Source organism: Podarcis filfolensis, assembly GCF_964270895.1.
Source record: "Podarcis filfolensis genome assembly, chromosome: 15".
Classification (NCBI taxonomy): Eukaryota; Metazoa; Chordata; class Lepidosauria; order Squamata; family Lacertidae; genus Podarcis; species Podarcis filfolensis.
The window spans coordinates 20,991,928-21,011,215 of record NC_139618.1 but is presented as its reverse complement, the minus strand read 5'-3'; the positions used below and the strand labels follow the sequence as shown (position 1 = coordinate 21,011,215).

The window sequence follows — 19,288 nt, the reverse complement described above, 5'->3', positions numbered from 1 at the left end:
AGAGTGGTGTGCAGCCGGGGGTGGGGCTAGCGGCCCGTGGGGGCAGGGCGAGCGTCCCGGGGGGTGCCGCATGTGGCGAGAGGTGGCCCAACAAAGCGGACTGCACCCACCGCACCCACCTTCCTCCGCCAGTGGCTGGTGGTAGTGCACGGAGCCACTCCAGGGCCTCCTGGAGTTGGTCACACCTCTCCTCAACTGGGTAGTGCGGCCGGCTGGGCTGGGAGCAGCGGGCTCCCTCGGGGGTGTGCTCGGCAGGAACACATGCTCCCCTGCTGGGCATGCTGATGTTGGGCACACACACACCCTGTAGCATGCACAGCACCGCCCCCCAAAATTGTGGGTGCCCTGCACCTTCATGGGGAATGTGTTGTGGGGGCTGAAGCACCCGAAAGCTCCACACCCTCAGCACCTATGACTGAATCAGACCACTAGTCCATCTAGATCTGTACTGTTTACATAGAGAGGCAGGGCTTGCCATGTTCCCAAGCAGTATTCCCTTCCAGCCCTACCTGGCAATGCCAGGAAGTGAACCTGGAACCTTCTGCGTTCAAGACAGATGCTCTAGCACTGAGCTACAGCCCTTCCCCAGGGTTTTAGTGGGCCAATTTCTACAAGCAGGGCATTCAATTCCCCCCTCTGCTTGGTTTTCATATATTTTTTCCCCACACGACACTATTGGATGATGGGTCAATGGTCAGGCAGTGTGGTGAGCTAGACAGAGAGCTAAATTTGCAGCAGCTAGGAACTGATACTTTATTCCATTGATGGGGCCTTCCAGTGAGACTGCATGTTGAAAGACTAGTTGCTAGAAATCATAAATGGGGTAAGTGCTCCTGTGCCTTGCAGGCTTCCCATGGGTATCTGGTTGGCCACTGTGAGAACAGTATGCTGGATGGAATGGGCCATTGGACTGATCCATCAGGGCTCTTATTATATTCTTGTTTGAACTGAGGAGACTCAGATTAAAATTCCTGGCTGGCCACCTAATGCCTGTCACCATATCTCAACCTTAGTCCACCTCACAAGAAACAAGGGGAAAACCCATGTGTGCTGTACTGAGGTTGCTTGAAAATTTCTAAGCCTTTTTTAAAGGTCTGGCTCACATTGGCCCTACCTATGTGTTACCAGTTCATACCTTACATTTACCTGTGTGCAGAGAGGATGCTTAAAGAGAGTATTTGACAGAACCAATTGAATCAGTGGAATGGATGGAGGGGAGGGGGCTGGTTTGCAGACAGCTCATAAAATACAAACACAAACAACCCCCCAATGCCTCTCAATTCTCAAATCCCAAAAGGTCTAATTAGCAGAGTTTGGAAGGAAGCAGGCTGCCTCACAAATGAGTTGACTGGATGCTACCATTAACACCTTCCTTCCAAGAGCCAATAATAACCCAGTGACTCATCGAGCATATTGCCATTCCCCAGACTCCAAAAGATGCTGCTTGTCTCAAAAAGCTGTCATTCACCCCAATCTCCCCACTGCCCCTTTGGAAGCAGTTGCATATCTCCAGACCCCTCTTGAGAAAGGCATCCCCTTCAGCCACCCAGGAGTCAGACTGCAACTATTAACTTCCTCTGTATGCACTTCTGGCTAATGGGCTACCATTTGTCATTATTATTATTGTTATTATTGCTATCATTACCTCTAAATCAAGGTCCCATCCAATTCTACAATTCTATGAAAACATGTCCTGAAATGATACACAAACCAAAATGCAGCCATCCTTTGAAATTTGCATATATCGAAATTTTGAGAAGAAGCTCTGCAACCAAAAAATGTAGAAAAATACATATATTGGTGAAAATAACATACAAAAAATGTACAAAAATGCAATAAATGAGGGGATGTTGCTTTGCAAAAGAGCATATATAAATATGTAGATGCACTCAAATGCTGGTGAATTTTCATGAAGACCTTGTTTTTTAATTGCAAACTGATGCAGAAACGAACTTAAGACTGGAAAAGGGGGAAATGGATAAAAACCAAAACTGAAATTTGTCAATTCCTAGACTCTGTCTTCCTTATTTTTCTACAGTTGCTGATCCATTTACTCCCCCTACCTATGAGGAAGGGCCATAGATTAGTGACAGAGTCTACCTTGCATGCAAAAGGTCCCAGGTTCAATCCCCAATGTCTCCAGGTAGGGTTGGGGAAAGACTCCTTCCCACCTGCAGATTTGTGTCTTGATTCTGGAGTATGTGTGTAAATATCATAAATGAATGGTGGGATGGGCAGCCGTCGCTTAATTCTGCAGGTTATTGAACAACAAAGCTGGAACTGCAAGAAGGATCCAGATCCAAATTAATTTATCCCACTGTCTGTGCTTTTGTGTAATAGGAAAAAGGTATCAGCTGTCAATAATAGTACCCCCATGATAATTATTTGTATCCACTTTGTCCCAAACATGTATTGCCAGTATATGCAAGAAGAAAGAATTGTCAGTAATCAGTATTTATAAAATTGAAGAAGCAGTTTTTGTTCTTCCCTACCCAGGATGCGGATCAATCCCTTAATCCCTTCAGTGTAAGAATACGTACAGCAATATTCCTCTTTACTTTGTTTAGATTTATTCATAATGATTCCTTTACGTTTACTAGTAATGGAGTTACAAAGAATGAACATAGTGGAAGCCAGAAAAATCTACATTAAACTAGTTCCCCCCCCCTTCCACATCCTTGGAGTATATGAACAGCACCAGCTTAGCTCCCCTTAGACCTTATTATAAAATAAGCAGAACTATATCCAACCTACAACATGCTTCTCTACATTTGCCTCCTGCACCACTTTGTCATTTCCTCCAAACCAAATACCGGTAATCAGCAGATTCTGCAATTTATCCCAGATAATGCACTTTCAGCTTGTGAAATCAAGGCAACCAATGAAGATCTCAGATATGGATGCACCATAATTTTAACGACGATAACCCAAGGGTGTCGTGAATCCACCAGTGACCTTTGGGTGGTGTTCATATTGCTTCTCTTCTGGCAAATGTGCTGCCCGACTCTGCCCAAAGTTAAATAAATCCCCACCTTTGCTTCAAAATCATTTATAGCAAGTGTTTGTCCCAACTGCTTCCCCTGGCAGAATACTCTACAATCCAATGACGTCTGGAAGGACAAGCATATCCTATTATCTAGTCAAAGCCTCCTGGCACTTCAGCAGAAAGGTATATCAACTCACAGCATATTTCATGCAGCACAGACAAATGAATTCCTCCAAAGGAGCTTCAAATCAATTTGGGTACCAAAGGGACTCTGTGTCAACCATCTTTTTCATATGTGTCTCGCAGCCATTGGAGATGGCACGTGCCCAGAAGCCGGCTATTGTTTGCACAGGCAGGTGTATTCATGTTGCCTATTTATTTATTTCAAAGCATGTCTAAACTGCTTCATATTTAAAACCTCTAAGAAGCATGCAAAAATACAGCATAAAAGCAACAATATAATAGCACAAAAACGGAAAAAACACTTTGAGGTTTTTTTGTTTTTTCTTTAGAAACACATACTTCTTAGAGATTTATTTATTGACTGTGTGTGGTACTGTATATCAGTCTTTGTAAATCTGCTCCTGCCAACCTAGCAGTTCGAAAGCACATCAAGTGCAAGTAGATAAATAGGTACCACTCCGGCGGGAAGGTAAACAGTGTTTCCGTGGGCTGCTCTGGTTTCACCAGAAGTGGCTTAGTCATGCTGGCCACATGACCAGGAAAAACTGTGTGTGGACAAAACGCCAGCTCCCTCGGCCAGTAAAGTGAGATGAGCACCGCAACCCCAGAGTCGTTTGCAACTGGACTTCATTGTCAGGGGTCCTTTACCTTTAGGCTCTCAACACAGAATACAATTAACAAAGTGCAATTATAGCGGGCGGGTTTTCTGGGCCCTACCAGCTAACATGTTCCAGGTTCCAGGCTCTTCAAAGACAGGGGGATGAAGGACCCAAAAGATGCCTGGCATATGTTGACATCTGTCTGTCTTGAGAGGCAAGGGGCTGAACCTCTGGGGGTGAAGTCAAACTGTTGCATTAGTAGCAACAGCTTGACCTCCTCAGGGTGCAAGCCTGGGCGGTGTGTTTGTAGGTCTTCAGCTGCCCAGACAATAAAAAACCCCGCTCTCAGCCTCGCTAAAGTGGTCCAAGGGAAAGCAGAGCAATACATTTGGCACCAGCTTGGCTGCAGGAGTTGCTGGAAGAAGGCTGTTACTGCCTCCTGTTGGAGTGAGTTCTATAGCTTAACTCTGCATTGTGTGAAGAAACGCTTTATTTTGTCTGGCCTGAATCTTTCAACATTCAGCTTCAGTTCTAGACTTATGAGAGATGCAGAAAAACATTTCTCTATCTATTTCTCTTAACCCACCTTTTGGACACGATCCTATCCCTTTTCTACTGGGGCAAAATCAAAGAGCGGCTGGGGCAACCCAGCCAGGTGGGTGGGGTATAAATAACAAAATCAATATTACGTTTATGAAAGACTGCAAGGATTAAGAGCTCCTTGTAGATGCAAATGCTCCAATTGCCTCGTTCCTTGTTCACAGGGGAGTGTATCTGCAGCCCCATAATGCCTAATAGATGAATAGAATAGATGTTCCAGGTCCTCTCGGTTGATTTTTATTGAGCTGATGTGTATGAAATTACCTAGTCATGGGGAAAAGAGATTGCTCTTCCCCACCCTCTCCCCTGGGGCCCTTCTGAGATGTAATACCACACTCCATATATTGAAAAACCATTGTAATTTGATCAAAACTGTCGTCTCCATCCCATAATTTTCTCCCACCTAAACTAACCACGGTGGAACAACAACAACAAAATCTCAGCCTCTTAAATTTGATCTGCATGGATGTGTTGGAATTGAATGTTGAAATATGAAAGGAGGAGAAAGTGTGCTCACTGACTGCTTAGAGGGAGCCAGCATTTTTTGGTTTCTGTGTGCAAGACAGGGCCAGGACCATTTATTAAGCACTAGTCGACTGAACTGTCCTGGGGAACTGTCCATGTACATTTTGCAAAGCTGGACAAGCTTTCATATGACCTGTCCACATATTCAATAATAACAGTTGTGGAGAAGCTTGAACAGATTATATTTTTTGATAAACTTAGGACCAGAATAATGAGACCTGAGGGCATTCCCACAAGAGATGGAAAAAATGTCCCTTGGAGGCTTTTACAAAATAAACAAATAAATAAACCAAGTGCAAGCTGATGTGGAAATATGAATTTGATATTGGGGGAAAAACTGAGAAACTTAAAAAACAAACCCCTAAATGGACCCTTTTACCTACCCCCCCTAGCGGCTTTCAAAGGAGCACATTTGTTTTGAAATCCTGGAGAGGGCTTGGGCAGAGAGATAGATAGATAGATAGATAGATAGATAGATAGATAGATAGAGAGAGAGAGGCGCTGTGAGTTAAACCACAGAGCCTAGGGCTTGCCAATCAGAAGGTCGGTGGTTCGAATCCCCATGACAGGGTGAGCTCCCGTTGCTTGGTCCCTGCTCCTGCCAACCTAGCATTTCGAAAGCATGTCAAAGTGCAAGTAGATAAATAGGTACCGCTCTGGTGGGAAGGTAAACAGTGTTTCCGTGTGCTGCTCTGGTTCACCAGAAGCGGCTTAGTCATGCTGGCCACATGACCTGGAAGCTGTACGCCGGCTCCCTCGGCCAATAAAGCGAGATGAACGCCGCAACCCCAGAGTCGGCCACGACTGGATCTAATGGTCAGGGGTCCCTTTACCTTTACCTTACTGATCTTGCGGCCTGAGGCAAGTGGCTCAGCTTGGCTTATGACAGAGCTGGCCCTGACATTCTGTCACAATACTCTTCATGGAAAACAATCCCAGAAACTCAGGAGGGGGAAACAAAAGTGTTTTGCAGCCAGTCAGAACCAGCCCAGAAAGTGAGAGGAGAGAAGCCGACTGGAGATCTGAGAACAGTTCCCTCACCTAAAACAAAGAAAATTGATATAAACAGAATAAATGAATGAATGAATGAATGAATGAATGATGCATTTGTTTACAGTCCCATTAATTGATAGAACAGCTGCCATCCTGTGCAGGGCAGTCTCATTAAAGTCAGCAGACATAAGATCAATGTTTTTCTTTCCTTTTCCTGAGGAAGATTCTGATGACTATTAATGGGAAGAGGGCTTATTTTGCAACCTCATCTGCTTCCCTTTTCTCCTTGCCTCTTAACATGCAACCAAAGGAACATAAAGGGACATTCACCAAATTCCCAGGGGACTTAAGATCAAATGGGCCAGGCGAATGGAAATCTTGCCAAATACTTTTAAAAAGGCAGCTTCCTGTTTTCTTCCAATCACCTTCTAAACAAGTTGATATTGAAAGAGCCAGCTAAAATGAGAAGAGGCCTTTGGTAATAAACATAGTTCAAGTGGTTGGCTCCTGTGGGAAAATCAGAAAGAGGGGCTGGAAACCCTCCTCCCCTCTTCCTTGTCGAAGTGTTATAGATTGCAAAGAGCTATCCTTTTACTGCTGAAAAAAAATGCTCGCCTCCAATTTCCTTCTGCAAAATGTGATGTCAAATACTTTCCAGATATTCTAGGGGTATTTGCCTGATATTGTTTACAAATAGACTATCTGCCTAAGAATATTAGAACAGCCTTCTGAATCAGGTCAATGAGACAAAGGCCATGACAAGAGATAGTATATCCAGCCTTTTCCAATTGCTGGCAATTGCTTGTTTTCCTGCTTATGGATTTCTCATAGGCATCCAGTTGGCCACTGTGAGAACAGGATGCTGGACTAGATGAGCCTTTCTCATGATATAGCACGTTGTTGTTGTTTAGTCATTTAGTTTTGTCCGACTCTTCGTGACCCCGTGGACCAGAGCACGCCAGGCACTCCTGTCTTCCACTGCCTCCCGCAGTTTGGTCAAACTCATGCTGGTAGCTTCGAGAACACTGTCCAGCCATCTCACCCTCTGTCAGCCCCCTTCTCCTTGTACCCTCAATCTTTCCCAACATCAGGGTCTTTTCCAGGGAGTCTTCTCTTCTCATGAGGTGGCCAAAGTATTGGAGCCTCAGCTTCAGGATCTGTCCTTCCAGTGAGCACTCAGGGCTGATTTCCTTAAGAATGGTTTGATCTTCTTGCAGTCCATGGGATTCTCAAGAGTCTCCTCCAGCACCATAATTCAAAAATGATATAATACAGCTACCCTTATTCGCCACAAATTTGACGAATCTCCCTTGAAAGCCATTCGAGTTGGTGACCATTACTGTACTTTGCGGGGACAAATGCCATAGTTTAACTATCCAGTGCTTTTTTTCTGGGGAGATGCAGGAGTACATATACCCCTAAACATTTTGTGAATCTTTGTAGTTTTGTCCATTTACTATATTTATTTTTCCCCGATTTGGACTATAAAATGGTGATTTTCTTGAATCAAAATGAGAATACCCCTAAACATTTTTTTAGAAAAAGCACTCTACCTACCTACCTACCTACCTACCTACCTACCTATGTACTGTCTCTCTCTCTGTGTGTGTGTGTGAGTATTCATGAAATAGCAAGCTAGGCACAGCATAGTACCTGAGTGTTCTTATATATTCATTTACCTAAATGTACACCAGAGAAGCATGTACACACACACAGGCCCAATCTGCACTATACATTTAAGGCATTATAATACCACTTTAAACAGCCATAACCTCTCCCAAGTAATCCTGGGAACTGTATGTACTTTGTTAAGAGGGCTGGGAGGTGTTAGGAGACACCCCCCACCATTCCACTCACCTATAAATGCCTGTGCTTTAATGGTCAATCCCTCTTCCCAGCACCCTTAACAAACTAAATTTCACAGGATTCTTTGGTTGAAGTCATGACTGTTTAAAGTGGTATTTTAATATATAGCACAGATGTGGCCAGATATTGTTAAGAAGATAAGCCTTTGGGAGGAACAGGTGCAACTTGAGTTTAAAGCGATTTATCCAGAATCAAAAAGTTTCCAGTTTTCTCCTGCTGAAACATTCTTCACTTTCCCAATCACAGACACAACAAAGCTTAAATTCTGTGTGCATGCACAACCACACCACAGCCTTCTGCTACTACAATCAGAACATATTGTGAAAATTAAGCAAATATGCCTGTGTACATGAGAATTGAGAGTGGCTGGAGCTGCCATGAGCTCACCTCAGCTGTTCAGGGGGTTGTGGACGGAGCCTCTGTTGTTAAAATGGCTAATTATGCATTAAGAATTGCAAACATAATTCTCAAGACATGTTCATCTGCATGATAATTAAATTGTCCAGATTCATTTCAATGTTGTTTTTGGACTGCCTTTATTTTTTACTAGATAGAGAGACAGAGAAAGGGATAGAGGGATGTACAGAGTGGGGTTATTTTGGTGTGTTTTTTTTAAACCAAGATATAGAGTACAGTGGTACCTCGGGTTAAGAACTTAATTTGTTCCAGAGGTCCATTCTTAACCTGAAACTGTTCTTAACCTGAAGCACCACTTTAGCTTATGGGGCCTCCCGCTGCTGCCGCACCGCTGCTGTGCAATTTCTGTTCTCATCCTGAAGCAAAGTTCTTAACCCGAGGTACTATTTCTGGGTTAGCGGAGTCTGTAACCTAAGCGTATGTAACCCAAGGTACCACTGTACTTGATTTCACCATATTTACTCCCATTACAGAAATCTGACATTTTGACCCAGGGATTTTTGGTGTGTGGGTGTGTGGGTGTGTGTGTGGAAGGGAAGAGAGGATGGAGGAAAAAAGTTGGAGTTGACTTGTGAAGGAGGACAGTGTCCCAACTGCCATTAAGAAAGGAGGGCCTAATAGCTAGGGGCGGAGGAAGGGGGTGCTGCGGGGGCGGGTCGCTCCAGGTGTCACCACTGAGGGGGGTGACAAAATGCTGGGTGGCACTCACAGCGGGGCCTGCAGTGCACCCGATCCATGCATCTCTCCTGGGAGTGACGTGGTGGCTTAGGCGCCCACAGCCTCCGCCCTGCCCCAAACGGTCTGCCCACCACCTCCACCTTAGCTGTAGGGCAGCTGAGTGGGAGGAGGCAGGCGGACCCCTTGGAGGCCCCATGGAGTGTCCTGCTCCAGCTTGCCCTGCCCTGCGGTTGGATTGCCCCGCCCCCATGGGTGGCTGGCCCCGCCTCTGGGCGCAGGGCATGTACGCCGCCCCAGACGCCCGATTGGCTTGCTCCGCCGCTGCTAATAGCCATACTACCTCCCCCCTTCCTGCTTTGTGTGTTTGCTTAATCAGTGATGATGGAAGTTGGAGCCCAACAACACCTGTAGGGTACCACCTTATCTGCCCCTGATGTAGAATCATTACCAGGACACTGTGCGGGGGGGGGGGGAATTGTGTCCTCCCATAGTGCTTCAGTAATGAGATCACACAGTAATGCTCTCAAGAGTTTTAGTGGCTCTGTTTCTCAAGCACCTCAGTTGTCCTGCTGAGCACCCTGTGACTGAGTCTTACTTTCATTATAAAAGCTCTAGCAGACAGTAGTCATTGCTGCTTGGGGGTGCTAAGAAACCAAAACATATTGAGATTTATAAATGGAAATTTCTTAATTTCTGTTCTAATACTATTAAGTAAAGTGCAATGTACAATCCTGCCGGTGCAGTTTGGAAAGGTTCGGCCTGCCTTCTTAATTCAACATGGAATCCAATGGTATCCAAACATAGACCAAAACTTGCCTGATTTTGGGAATTGCTATGCTAAATTTGGTGATGATCCTTAAGACGTGTTTGAATGCATATGGAGCAGACAGACATCTTTCCAAAATTTATAGAAGAGAGAGAAGGGGGGAAAACAGTCCCTCAAACCAGTTCACACAAGGGTCAGTAACTGAGGTGGGCATCCTCATCCAATCTTACATAATTTTCCTGTCCCTCCTATTCACCCAAATGCCCAAGAATTCCCGCCCCTTCCATTCTGTACAAAGCTCTGACACAATACAAGTGGGCAGGGAAGGTTCTTACAGAGTCGAGATAACAATGGGTTTGCCCTCTGAACCTCATGGCATTGTATTTAATCCGTATTGGAATAGCTCTCCACAAAGTACTGGGTCCCTGTTCAGCTGAGGCAGAGCAAGGATAATGAATCTGGACAATTTAATTTGTATGCAGATGAAGGTGTCATGAGGGTTACTTCTGTAGTGCTTAATGAGTAATTAGCAGATTGAATGGGAAAGACACACCTCTGTAACCTTCTGTGTGACTCAGGCAAGGATTCAGCACATACCAGTCACTCCCAATTCCAAACAACCTGCCCATTGCTGCCACTGGCCGTCCCCTAAAAGACAATTTGTATTCGCCACTTGCTTTGGCATTGATGTCTTATCAGTCGTAATCTCCTCTTCACTCCATCTTGCTCTGGGCAGCATTTCATTAGCCTGTTGTCATGCAGGGTGTGGACAGGGGCAGCCTGTCCCATTTTAGTGCCTGAGGCAAGCCAGGAAGTTGCTGCTCCCCTCACAGAAGCCTCACTTATTGAGGTTGTGTGGCAGCGGCTTCTAGTAAGTTCTCACTGGAGGGCATCTCCATGCAACCCCAGCGGAAGTGGCGGGGTCATTGGGGTGCCCATGGAGGTGCCACCCCATGGGATTCCAGCATCCAAGGTGGCTGCTTCAGTCTATCTAATGGGCTGACTGGCCCTGGGTGGGGAGATAACCTGAGTCAAAGCCTTTCTCTTGTTGTCACAGGTAAAAGCAGATAAAAAAATGAAAGCATCAGCATTGGGGCAGTGATGTCCCAGTCACTTGGGCATTTTCATTTTCAAAAAGTTTCTCTAATTATATGCAAAGTTGCCATAAAACACTCAGAAAGACTCAGACACAGAGTTATGGAAGAAAGCTTCTATTTATGAAAATATAACAGTGAGGAACTGCAAAATAAGTAATGCAAAGTAACAAAATCAAAACATAGACTGGGCTGGGAAGGGATTCTGTATTAGGGCATGTTTATAGGTATTGCCAAAGCAGAGACATCACCTTGCCAACAAAGGTCCGTATAGTTAAGGCTATGGTTTTCCCAGCAGTGATGTATGGAAGTGAGAGCTGGACCATAAAGAAGGCTGATCTCCGAAGAATTGATGCTTTTGAATTATGGTGCTGGAGGAGACACTTAAGAGTCCCGTGGACTGCAAGAATATCACACCTATCCATTCTGAAGGAAATCAGCCCTGGGTGCTCCCTGGAAGGACAAATCCTGAAGCTGAGGCTGCAATACTTTGGTCACCTCATGAGAAGAGAAGACTCCCTGGAAAAGACCCTGATGTTGGGAAAGATTGAGGGTACAAGGAGAAGGGGGTTGACAGAGGGTGAGATGGCTGGACAGTGTTCTCGAAGCTACCAGCATGAGTTTGACCAAACTGCGGGAGGCAGTGGAAGACAGGAGTGCCTGGCGTGCTCTGGTCCACGGGGTCATGAAGAGTCAGACATGACTAAATGACTAAACAACAAAATGGCCCCGAAGACAAGGATCGGGCTGAGAACTTCATTGCAAAATTTGGAGAAGTGCAAACTCCGAAGAACTGAACTTTGATCTGCACATCAAGAGGCATGGAATGGTTCAGTCCCTGGGCAGGCCATGTTGAAATTTAAGATGAATGAATTCAGGGGTGTTGGGTTGCTCAAAGCACTCTTTCGCCATACAGCTTGGAGCAGTTTTCCTCTAATCCTCCAATGGTGTGGTTTTGCTGTTTTGTTTGTATTGATTTATGGCATTTTACTGTATTCTGCTTTAGCATGTGGTTCACCATCTGGGGGGCCTCCGGGCTGAAAAGTGGTATATAAATCATCCTCATCTTCCCTACTTATACCATATAGAGATACTCCCTGCTACGCAGCATGGATGTATTGGAATTGTCTGGAATGAGGAACTGAGGTTGACTTGAAGAGGGTTTTTTTTTCCTTCTTCACTCTCTCAACACATCAAATGAGCTAGAGATGTGAGGGTATTTCCTTTCCCCTCTAGCATGTGGCTGCATGCATTGCACATTTAGATATTTTGACTGAGCACTCAAAATTTGCATGAAAGACAAAATTTGCATGAAAGACAAAGGGCTCATCGGATACAGTTTGTGTCACTTCAAGCCCACTGTGGCTGTGCCAGCCAGGCTGATATAAAGGTAACCCTTTGTAAGCAGATACTGTATGGAGCGAAATGTAAATTGTGTCTGTTATTATTATTACTATCTCTCTTGTGAGTTTTATTTATTTGCTTTCCCTTGATTTATGGACCACACAAATCTGCTCATACTCCAGGCTCAGGGAATTGGCCAATTATTTAACATGACAAACTAAATATGGTTTAATCAGCTCCCTGCATCTATCACACAGATGCTCATAACTATTCATATACCTCATTCATCACTGGATCTCGTAGCCAAGCTACGCAATCTGCAGGCTTCTGTGATGCATCTGTTGCTGGACTTTATCACCTGAGATGGCAAGTGTGGGTATCTATGTTTTGAATGATCTTCCTTAAAGAAAGCTACTGCACATGGCTAGGCTAGATCTTGTCACCTCGACAGGGCAATTCTGTTACTAATTGTTACTATTTAAAAAAAAAATGGGAAAGAAGTCAAACATTTTATTTTCCCCTCCTTGGATGAAATGCCACATTCCAGGAATGGCTACAGCACACTGATCTTCTGCTTCCTTATTTCAGGTCTGCCTTCTTCCATATATCTTGTTGTTGTTCCATCTTTTCTGCTACTAAGACATCCTAAAATTCTCAAAGAACCAATACAATTAAAAAACACAATAAAATGGCAAAACAACATTTAATATCATGAAATAGCAGCAATAAGATGACAAAGTTAACATCAAAGCAAACTTTAAAAGCAGCAGGTCACTAGTCATTAAAAGTGCACATTGAAAAACGAAGAGAGAAGAAGCCTGGTAGATCTTTATAGAGAAAGCATTTGAGAGTTTTGGTGTCACCAGTGAGAAGGCCAGATTTCTACTACTTGTCTTTCCTCACAATATAATGGGACAGAGCAAGGCCTTTGAAACCAGTATTACAATATGAACAGAGTCACGTGGGAGAATGCAGTTCTTGAAGTACTACGATCTTAGACTATTATGAGCTTTCAAGGTTAATGCTAGCACTTTTTGAAATGAGCTGAGAAAGAGATAACTTGTGTAGCTAGGAAAGATTAGAGTGATATCTTCCAATTGCTGGACCTAGGACAACAATCTGATGGCAGCATTTATATCTAAACCCGCCAAAATCCTCTTCAAACACAGAACAGAAGGGTGTCTGCATTGGCCTCTGTGATGGCATAGACTGTAGCCTGTACTGTGTGAGGGAAGGAAACCAGCAAACCAACAAAACCAACTCCTCTATCCCACACTAACTCCACACTAATTTCTGACTTCACAAGCTGCTGATGTGTTTAATTCTGCAGCTAACTACCCTATTTTCCAACTCAGCTTATATACAGTATTTTTACTCCCCTTCTCAGACAGAAATAAAATAGATTGCGATTTCCCCTAGCTGAACTATTGACCCTCCTGTACAGACCTTCCTGTGCAAAATGTCCCCTTAAAACTTTTAACCTTCCTTTTGACCTTCCCGTGCAAGACAGCCATTAAACCAAAAAACAGCAATTATACAATCCAACTTTTACAGCCCCAAACTAAACACAAATTGGTGGAGAGTCTTATTCTTTCCCTGGCCATGTGATTGGTGGGCATGGTGATGCTTCTGGACTGGCTAGGCCAAGCATATGACTTAGGATCCTCTCCTGGTCATAAACAGAACAGGAGCTCCTGTTTGAATTCCAGGCTCAAATTCCAAGTTCATGTGCCTGAAATTTACTGCAGGGACCTGGAGCCAAAAATACATATTCCCATAATATTCTGTGGCTATAATTACATTTGCATTTTTCTCCCATATAATGAGAAAAAAATGGGCATGCACACATATTTTTAAGAAAAGAGAGTGAAAGCCATCTTAATAACTGGATCTAAATCTGTCCAGATCACGCAAAAGGGAAATGAAGGATCTATAAAAGAGCTTTTGTTCTAATATTATCTGGTAAACTGATAGCAAGATGATAGTCTTGCTACAAACAACAATTTAGATTTGAAGGTAGTAGCTACCTGAAAGCTCTGAGCTGCAAGGTCTGCAGAGTGCTGCTCAGCCATTTTCTGCCTTTGATCAAAATCCCTTTCATCTGAAGGTCTCTGAGCCCTTTAGTTAAGCATCACAGCTCTTCCTCTTAGTGAGAGGGAGAAGAAAACACTCACCCTGTTTCATTGATGGGCAAACTGGTAGGTGGATGCAGATGGTGATTTGCCAAATAGCAATTTATTATGTGGTTCATTAGGGCAAATGGGGAGCTGGCCCAACAACCTAAGACTGCCTTCAGCCAGCTCCCACCTGCCTTCTTCTGTACAACTCGATTAGGGGTTGGCCCTGGCTGTCAGCTTCTTCCTCCTTAATCTTACTGAAATCAGCAGAGAGAAGGATGGGGACAAAACCAGGGTTTGTTGGCTCCACTCAACATTGCCCTTTCTCCAACCTGTCATGGACTCTGGTGCTACCTGCTGTTGGCCTCCTTGCCTTCTGCCTTTCCAGTCCCGGTGTGGCCTAGCCACCACTGGTTGTACATGTAACGGCTTGGAAAGTGGGTTGTCGGAGCTCACAGAAATACTATGAGCTCAGACAATCCTGGGCTCTGCAGGTGAGCTCAGCTGCCTGTATCACACTGCCAAGTGGCTTTTATTTTTTACTTTTTATTTTTTTAAAAAAACACATGGCAGGTGCAGCTGCATGGCAAACTACCGGTATGTGTCAAAACAATAAAATGTGCAGGCTCCGTGTACTATTCTGCCAAGTGTTGATTTTTTTTAATAAGACATCTGCCTAAAGAGCTTTACCATACATCCGGGACAAATGTGTGCAAAAATGATTACCTGTATGGGTTCTCTATCACCCTTCCAAGCAAGAAGGGACATTTTCCCACACTTTGGGGGCAGTAAATGTGTAGTGAAATAGTCATCAGCATCCACCAGAGTGGCCTAGCAATTGCAGTTGTGACTAGGGATGCAAGAGAATTCTGATGGAAACAATGTTTGTTTATTCATCCCATTACAAGAACAGAAATCAATCCAGTAAATATGATTAGTATTTGATGTTGCTGTTGCTTTCGGTCCACAAACAACACATAATAATTATGTTTTTCTCCATTTGCATTGCATTTCCTTTGCATTGCAATTAATGCAGTGGAATAATGAGATGGCAATGTGATATACGTAATTAATTACATAATTAATTTATGTAATTCATTGCATAAATTGTGCAAGTTATGTGATTTCACAGGGGACAGTGAGATGAATGGCAGAGGTTTTTTGGCAGAAGATGAACTGCAGTGGAGCAGAAACAGTGCTGCATGTGATGAATACAGGGCAGAGAATAAAACAACTTTCCTTGTTCTGACCCCTATTCTTTCTTTTCAATAGACCTAACAGGGTCACAGTTTATATTAGGGCATGGAAACCTGATGTCCTCCAAACTTTGTTGGACTCCCTATTTCATCAGCCCCAGCCAGCATGGGCAATGGTCAGGGCTTGTGATATTTGTAGTCCAGCAGTAAAATAAAATAAAATCTGGAGGACCAAGGTTTCCCCAGTCCTGGTGTATGTTCTGTGAAACCTTGAACCTCAGCTGCTTATAGGTCTAAGCTAGGGATGGAGGCCTTGTTCCTGTCCTCCAGATGTTGATGAACTCCAATGTCTGTCAACCCCAGCCAGCATGGTCAATGTTCAGGGATTATGGGAGTTGTAGTTCAACATCCCTGGCCTAGCTATCAAAAGGCACAAAATGGATTGTGGAGAAACATCTCTCTCTGTGTGTCTCTCTCTTTCTTTTGTCCCTTCATGCCATCATTTTGCTCTGCTGACTCAAATCAAGGCTGCCAACTTCCCATGCCACCTCTTCACCTTATATCCCAACAGGACAAATGACTTGTTTGATCTGAACAGCAACCAGCTTTGTAAGGGAGAGGGAGAGCGCCGTTGTCAAGAGTGCTAGTGATGTCATGGGTTTCTAAGCAACAGCCATTTAGCTCTGCATAACATTCTGGGTGAGAAGGCAGATTAAAGTCTGTGGCTAGACATCCATTTTGCCGAGCAAGAAAGAAGAAGTTTGGCTGTTGTTGCTCTGCTGAGTCAGGAACATACTCTCTTTCCTCCGCTACCCTGCCTCATTCCACTTCACAGCTCATGAAGCAGTTGCTATAGAAATTCTACCATAGTCTTTGTATTTGGAATCTGTTTGGCTCTCACTAGAATGCTAGAAAAAAAAATGTGGGGCCAAAAAACCCTGCACTAAATACAGTCTGCTATGAATGTGGCCTGTTTGGGCAATGTGACAGGTCTTGTGCAACTAGTTCCTTGTGATGCTTTAATTTTATCCTGATCTCAGCCCAGACCTTTCATGAGTGCAATTGTTGTGAGTGCAGTTCCTGCATGACTTTGAAAAACAGAGCTGGTGATAACTGTGGTACTGCACTCACATGTAATGCTAAGGTTCAGTGGGAATGCTCTAAAGTGTAGCGTCCCAGAGAGAAGATCACTAGCTTGTTCTGGGCTATAGTTTGTGCTTAAGGAGAAGAGGGCTTACCTGTGAGTCCAGGTTCAGATGGCATGCTAAGCCAGCCTTTGCCATACTGGTATGCTTCAGATGTCAACTGATAGGAGTTGGAGTCCAAAACCTTTGGAGAACACCAGATCTGCCAGGGCTGCACTAAGACAACCCTTGGTTTACCTGTTGTCCCACACTAAAATAAAAGGATTGAGGTGGGTCAAAGCAAATGTGAGCTTTTCTCCATGAGCCAGCCCATTCATGTGATCCTGGTAAACCATAGTTTGACTCACCACAGTCTAACCATGACATATAAACCCAGCCAGTGTGTCTATGTTCCGAGTGAGGTAGGTGGGTGAGAAAACAAGTATCCCAAGAGCAGTAGATGGATGTGGATATTTGTTAAATCCACAAAATGTGCTATGGCCTGACATTTCTAGGGGTAGATTTTCTCTGGGCATCATTCCTGAAAAATATGATAACATAAACTAATGGAAGGAAGGCACATATCATTGCATATACTGAATCAGATCATTGGTCCATTCAGCTTGGTATTGTCTCTACATTGACATCAAGTAGCTCTCTGGGGTTTGGAGTGGGGACACTGTCAACAGAATCAGAATGGGCAGGGGATTGGACATGGGACAACTCTGAGCTACAGACTTGATGAAGGGAGTTGAAAAGATACTGTATATAGGAAGTGCAGTGTAAGCGATGGAAGTCAGTCAATGATTTTTTTTTTTATATTGAGATATTTGTAGAATAAATTTGGAAGAAACTCTTCCAACTTTTCTTCTTCTTTTCTTTATTTTTTCTTCTTTTTTCTTTTCTTCTTCTTTTCTTTTTTGTTCTTTTTTATATACGTGTGCATATCTGAAATATATATGTATATATGTATTTGCAATATTTTGCTTATATTTTGTAATAATTATGTTAAATAAATTAAATTTTAAAAAAAGAAAAGAAAAGAAAAGAAAAAAGATACTAGAGGCCCTGTTCCTGGTGACCATCAGCTTGATCATTTCTAATGGCAAGTCAGAAAGTGAAGCCTCAAAGGCAGATCTTAAGGCAGTGGCCGGTTCATACAGCCATAAGAGGTCCTTCAAATAACCTAGTCCCAAATATTTTAGGGCTTTAATTGGGAGGTGGAGAAGGATGAAAGTGAGAACCAGTTATCTACTGTGACAATAAGTTACCCAAGTGTTTGCTGTTTTCCAAGTTGACTCAATATATTGTTGGCAGTGCCTTCAGTGATCTCCATTACGCATACAGTTCTGTAATGCCTTACCCACAGGCATTGTTAGGTGAATACTGATAAAACAAATGGAATCCCTGTTTATTTTACTACTGCTCCAAGTTTACTTCAAAGCCTTGGCATGGGATATTTGTGCTGCCCTAGCAATCCTCACTCCCCAGTGCCTGTGTTCATATTACAACATGTTTTCCCCAACAATAGTTATCATCTGGAAGTCACGATCTAAGGCCCCTCCAAGAAACTGAACTGTGGCTTAAATTGATAGCTCCTAGAGCTCTGTGTCAAGACAACGCCAGGGAGGAGAAAATAAACAAACAGAAAACCCCAACATCAGCATGCCAGCCATGTGCATGAGACCTCTGCACTGCTGGAACCTGGAGATGGTGAATTGCACTCATCAGGCAGGTGTAGAAAAGGGCCATTTTCAATGCAGGGGGGATCTGCTTTGTTTTCTTCCCAGAACTCTCATTTTTCAAGCCAGAGACCATTTTGCTGCCTAAACAAACATGCTAAAAGAAAGCCTCTCTTGAAGGAGAACACTCACAGTGAAAGCAGTCACCACCTTCCCAAAACCTTGCAAAATAAGAAGTTTAGAAGAAAGTTGGGATTGAGTTTTCTGAAAGTCACTGCAGGCACAGGAACTAATTTTGGACACCCGCCTACAACTCAGTGTCAAGACTCAACCTTGGGCAGCTGGAAGAAGAGAATTGAGGGACAGAGCTGTGAGTCACAATGATGGAGTATGCCAGAACATGTTAAAGCTACGATGGATGCTGTTGCTCATGAAAACATGCAGCCCAAACAAGAATCCCTTCTGATGCAGAAGGGACACATGGCCAGTCTATGTGGGCAGAACCAGCCCAGACTCTGAGAATTTAAGCTTATAAGAAGCTGGTATTCAGAAGCTCGTCTTCAGCTCGATAGCCACATACCCTTCTGAACAAATATCTAGGAGCCATATGCCAATGGTGGGCAGAGCCAGAAAGAAAAATGGGTGGCACAAGAAATATAAATGTTGCCTTTCTACAGAAGGCTACTTTCATACCTTTCAACATTTCTCCGAGGATGATGATGATGATAATAATAATAATAATAATAATAATAATAATAATAATAATTCTTCATACGTTGCCTATTTGCCCTAACCACTCTGGGTGGCTCCCAACAGAATTAAAAACATAATAAAACAATAAACATTTAAAAACTTCCCTATACCGGGCTGCCTTCAGATGTCTTCTAAAGGTTGTATAGTTACATATCTCTGCATAACTTCATACCCTCCAACATTTCTCTGATGAAAACAGGGACATTCTAAGAAAAAGTGGGATATTCTTGGATCAAATCAGAAACTGGGATGTCTTCTGTAAATCCAGGACTGTCCCTGGAAAATAGGGACACTTGAAGGGTCTGTACTTTTTGCACACACACACACTCATCTCTCCTTCATTCAGGTGAGCAACAGATCAAGGA

At 43.6% G+C, this 19,288-nt stretch overlaps 1 protein-coding gene and 1 long non-coding RNA gene across 9 annotated transcripts in view; one reads left to right on the top strand and one right to left on the bottom strand.

The window, feature by feature from the left end:
* Positions 1–17,274, top strand: part of LOC310750688 (uncharacterized protein) — a 31,011-nt gene extending 13,737 nt beyond the window's left edge. For 2 of the 8 annotated variants that reach the window (XR_014542144.1, XM_083589200.1), the window contains one exon: positions 15,936–17,274. Coding sequence is in view for 2 of the 8 variants with exons in the window: in XM_083589200.1 (XP_083445326.1) it covers positions 15,936–16,011 (76 nt within the window). In the remaining 6 variants the exon portion in view is untranslated. Of the gene's footprint in view, positions 1–2,038; positions 3,046–3,087; positions 5,325–5,866; positions 6,836–15,935 lie in introns of those variants that run through there. The other 6 variants (XR_014542145.1, XR_014542146.1, XR_014542149.1 and 3 more) reach the window with 6 other exon arrangements.
* On the bottom strand, positions 12,536–15,974 carry LOC310750787. The gene is made up of 2 exons (XR_014542274.1): positions 15,921–15,974; positions 12,536–12,696 (listed from the first exon to the last, which is right to left on the bottom strand). It is a non-coding gene; the product is annotated as an uncharacterized lncRNA (long non-coding RNA).
* Positions 17,275–19,288: the final 2,014 nt, after the last annotated feature.